This window comes from Gallinula chloropus (genome assembly GCF_964237585.1).
Source record: "Gallinula chloropus genome assembly, contig: HAP1_SCAFFOLD_51, whole genome shotgun sequence".
Taxonomy (NCBI): domain Eukaryota; kingdom Metazoa; phylum Chordata; class Aves; order Gruiformes; family Rallidae; genus Gallinula; species Gallinula chloropus.
The window spans coordinates 994773-998866 of NW_028168423.1; the positions used below are offsets into that span (position 1 = coordinate 994773).

The 4094-nt window shown below is 50.3% G+C and overlaps 1 protein-coding gene across 1 annotated transcript; it reads right to left on the reverse strand.

The window, feature by feature from the left end:
• Positions 1 to 2094: 2094 nt before the first annotated feature.
• Positions 2095 to 3018, reverse strand: LOC311204467 (olfactory receptor 14A16-like; the record flags this gene model as incomplete). Its single annotated transcript, XM_084280890.1, has 1 exon — positions 2095 to 3018. One exon carries the CDS (start codon positions 3016 to 3018, stop codon positions 2095 to 2097), a length of 924 nt encoding a protein of 307 aa, XP_084137016.1.
• Positions 3019 to 4094: the final 1076 nt, after the last annotated feature.

Genomic DNA, 4094 nt, shown 5'->3' on the forward strand with positions numbered 1-4094 from the left:
GAACCTAATAATGCCAACTCCTGAGGCTCCTGCCCTCAGTTGGGGAAGGTGTGTAAAAACACCATCCCAATTATCGACACAAGAACGAGGAGGACCTGGGGGTGTTGGGTGACTGCAGGATGAATATGAGCCAGCAGTGTGCCCAGGCAGCCAGGAAGGCCAATGGCATCCTGGCTGGTATCAAAAATAGTGTGGCCAGTAGGTCTGGGGAGGGGATTGTGCCCCTGGACTGGGCACTGGTGAGGCTGCACCTCGAGTGCTGGGTCCAGTTCTGGGCTCCTCACCATCAGAAGGACATGGAGGTCCTTGAGCAAATGCAGAGAAGGGCAACCAGGCTGGGGAAGGGGCTGGAGGGCAAATCCTATGAGGAGCAGCTAAGAGAGCAGGAGCTTTTTAGCCTGGAGAAGAGGAGGCTGAGGGGAGACCTTAACACTACCTACAACTACCTGAAGGGAGGTTGTAGCGAGGTGGGCGATGGTCTCTTCAGCCAGGTGACAGAAGATAGAACAAGGGGCAATGGCATGAAGCTGTGCCAGGGCAGGGTTAGATTGGATAGTAGAAAAAAAATTTTTACTGAAAGAGTTGTCAGGGCTGGAACAGGCTGCCCAGGGAGGGGGTTGAGTCACCATCCCTGGATGTGTTCAAAAACAGGGTAGATGAGGTACTTAGAGATCTGGTTTAGCATAGGATGGGAATGGTTGGACTTGATGATCTTAAAGGTCTTTTCCAACCCTGTGATTCTGTGATTCTTTCAAGGAGTTTTCTGTCCTTCTTGAACTGAGGAGCCCAGAACTGGACCAAACATTCCAGGTGAAGTCTTACCAGGGCAGAGAAGAGGGGGAGAAAGACCTCTCTTGACCTAGTAACAGCACCCCTTCCAATACACCCCAGGATGCCATTGTCCCTCTTACCCAGGAGGGCACATTGCTGGCTCATGGTCATCCTACTGTCTGCCAGAACCCAAGGTACCCTGTCACTCTCCAACAGGCCATTCCCCAACTGTTGCAGATGGGATAGATAGGAGGGATGCACTTCACTCTTAAGAGAGAGGCAAAAATGTGTTTATTGATATAAACCAAAAGGGATCATGGAAGAAAGTTCAGCAGCATGCTGCAATGGATGCTGGTCCAGAGGTCTCCTGAGGAGATCTGGACAGGCAGGAAAAGCAGTCTCTTCAGATCCAACCCTGCATGGAGAACTTTGCTCTTCCCGAAGCCCAGCAGTTCCCTCACTGGCCTCCTGGGACTCCCAACACTCTTCCTGGCATCATCTGTGCTCACAGGCACAGACAGATTTCTCTGACAACAAACAGCAGTTACACAGGACACAGTTTAATAGCCATGAAATCTCTCTCCTCAGCTGCCTGTTACGGCCAAGCAGCGTGTGAAGGGGGTCAGCTTTCAGAGGAGATTCTCTCCCAGAATAGTTTCAATGAGATACATAGAAAGGTCAATTATCAACACACTGACCTCTTGACAGAGCAGTACACTAGAATTCTTAAAGATGGGACATTTTCCAACTCTCTGTAGCTCAAAGCAGACAACAAACATTTTATCAGCTTCTGAATCACCAAAAAGCAAGTAGAGGTGGAAACCTGTGAGCAAACTGAAGTGCACATGTCCACCTAGTCTGCTGAAAACATGTCCTTAAGCATGGCTGTGTCATCAGGAGAGGTGGAAACACTGGAATGACGAGGCAGATGAAAGGAAACGACCAGCAGTTATGCAGGTACAGGGGAAGGTCATTATCTCTTCTGCTGCCATAGGTAGATTTCTGGAAGTTCCTAAGTAGTCAAGTGATTCAGCTGATGAAAATGTGCTGCTAAATTGTCTGTGTAAGGGAGGAATATTTTGACCCCTTGGAGGCAGACATGATGCAACAAGAGCACAGCTCATCATTACTCAGAGTCTGGGTAACAGAATACTGGGAGATAGAGCAGTGGGAATGGGATGAAGGTGAACCATGATTTTGAGACTTATGGAAAACAGAATCCAAAAAAAGCCCCACAACTAAAAATCTACTAAGTACAGACTGTTCCTAATGTGAGTTACATGGCCAGTGATATACAGCAGAAGATGAGCAGTTTATTGCTGCTTAGAAACATCCAGTCACCAGTTTCCAAATGGCATCCTTGAGCTCCTGGTTCCTCATGCTGTAGATGAGGGGGTTCACTGCTGGTGGAAGCACCGAGTAAAGAAATGCCAATACCAGGTCCAGAAATAGGGAGGAGATGGAGGGGGGCTTCAGGTAGGCAAACACACCAGTGCTGAGAAACAGGGAGACAACAGCCAGGTGAGGGAGGCATGTGGAAAAGGCTTTGTGCCGTCCCTGCTCCGAGGGGATCCTCAGCACAGCCCTGAAGATCTGCACATAGGACACCACAATGAACACAAAACAACCAAAAGCTAAACAGGCACCGACCACGATGACTCTAATTTTCCTGAGGTAGGCATGTGAGCAGGAGAGCTTGAGGATCTGGGGGATTTCACAGAAGAACTGGTCAACAGCATTGCCATGGCAGAGGGAGAGGGAAAATGTATTGGCTGTGTGCAGCACAGAATAGAGAAACCCACTGGCCCAGGCAGCTGCTGCCATGTGGACACAAGCTCTGCTGCCCAGGAGGGTCCCGTAGTGCAGGGGGTGGCAGATGGCAACATAGCGGTCATAGGCCATGACAGTGAGAAGACAGTACTCTGTGGAGATCGAAAATACAAAGAAAAAGAGTTGAGCCAGACATCCTGTGTAGGAAATGGCCCTGATGTCCCACAAAGAATTGGCCATGGATTTGGGAACAGTGGTGGAGATGCAGCCAAGGTCAGTAAGAGAGAGGTTGAGGAGGAAGAAGTACATGGGGGTGTGGAGATGGTGGTCACAGACTATGGTGATGATGATGAGGCCATTGCCCAAGAGGGCAGCCAGGTAGATGCCCAGGAAGAGCCAGAAGTGCAAGAGCTGCAGCTCCCGTGTGTGTGCAAAGGGCAGGAGGAGGAACTGGCTGATGGAGCTGCTGTTGGACATCTGCTGCTGTCAACTGTGAAGACCTGTCCAAGGAGGAGAAGGCACAGTGAGAATTCAGGAACTCTTCTTTGAGGAAAACCTCTTCAAATTCTTATTGAATACCCTGAGATTGACTCTCTGTATTCAGGAGAAATTTTGGCAGGTCCCTTTTGGGAGGTCTGCTTTGTATTGCATGCCACTGCTGGGAGGAGGGTCAGCTGTGGGCTCTGGAGAACTCAGTCCTGCCTGGCAGCAGTCACTAAATAGAAGGATGGTGTGATCTCAGACTAAATCCCCTGTGAATAGGAATGAGCTTTTCAGCACTGTCACTCCAGTTTCAGCCGAGGGCAGAGCAGAGCTTTGGAGCTTTGGTTTTGTCCTCACTGCAACTGAGGAGTGTTTCTTCTGTCAGAACTCCCTGACATTGCTGCTGCAGTGGCAGTGGAACCTTCCCCTGAGTGCAGAGTGGGGAGAGCTGCTCTGTCCATCAGCCCTGGTCTCAGCTGCCCTGTGCTGGGTGCTCTGTGATCACACCCTAGTGTTCCCTGTAGAACATCAGTGTTGGCACTGCAGGGGATATCAGAGATTTACCAAATCCCCACTTCCATGGCATTTCTGGGAGCAGCTACCTCTCCCTCCCTGACAATGACTCTGCTGCCTGGACCTGTCCCTAGAAAAGCTTCTCTCTGTCCATGTCACCTCCTGCTCTGTGTTCACAGATCTCATTCGACCTGCCCTGTGCTCAGCTCTGCTCTGGAGACCCCTCCTCGCATCAGGGCACTGGACATGCTCTGACAAGTCCTAATGGCCAATGAGTTTGCACTGCCTTCTGCAAAGTTATCAAGAAAAGCTCAGCTCCCACTTCCCACCCAGTTCACAAGAGCAGAAAATTCAAAGCAAAGTCTCTTTACCTGGAGTAGAAATTACATCCTTGGTGTTCTTGAAAAGTGTCTGGGAAGTTGCCAGGGATCCACTGGAGCTGGGAGCAAACCTGGCCCACGCAGCACACTTTGACAGCAGAAGGACCCTACACTTCCCTGGGTCACACTTTCCACCCAGAGCTTCTTTGTGCACCAACATGGATGGAAGCCCAGCAG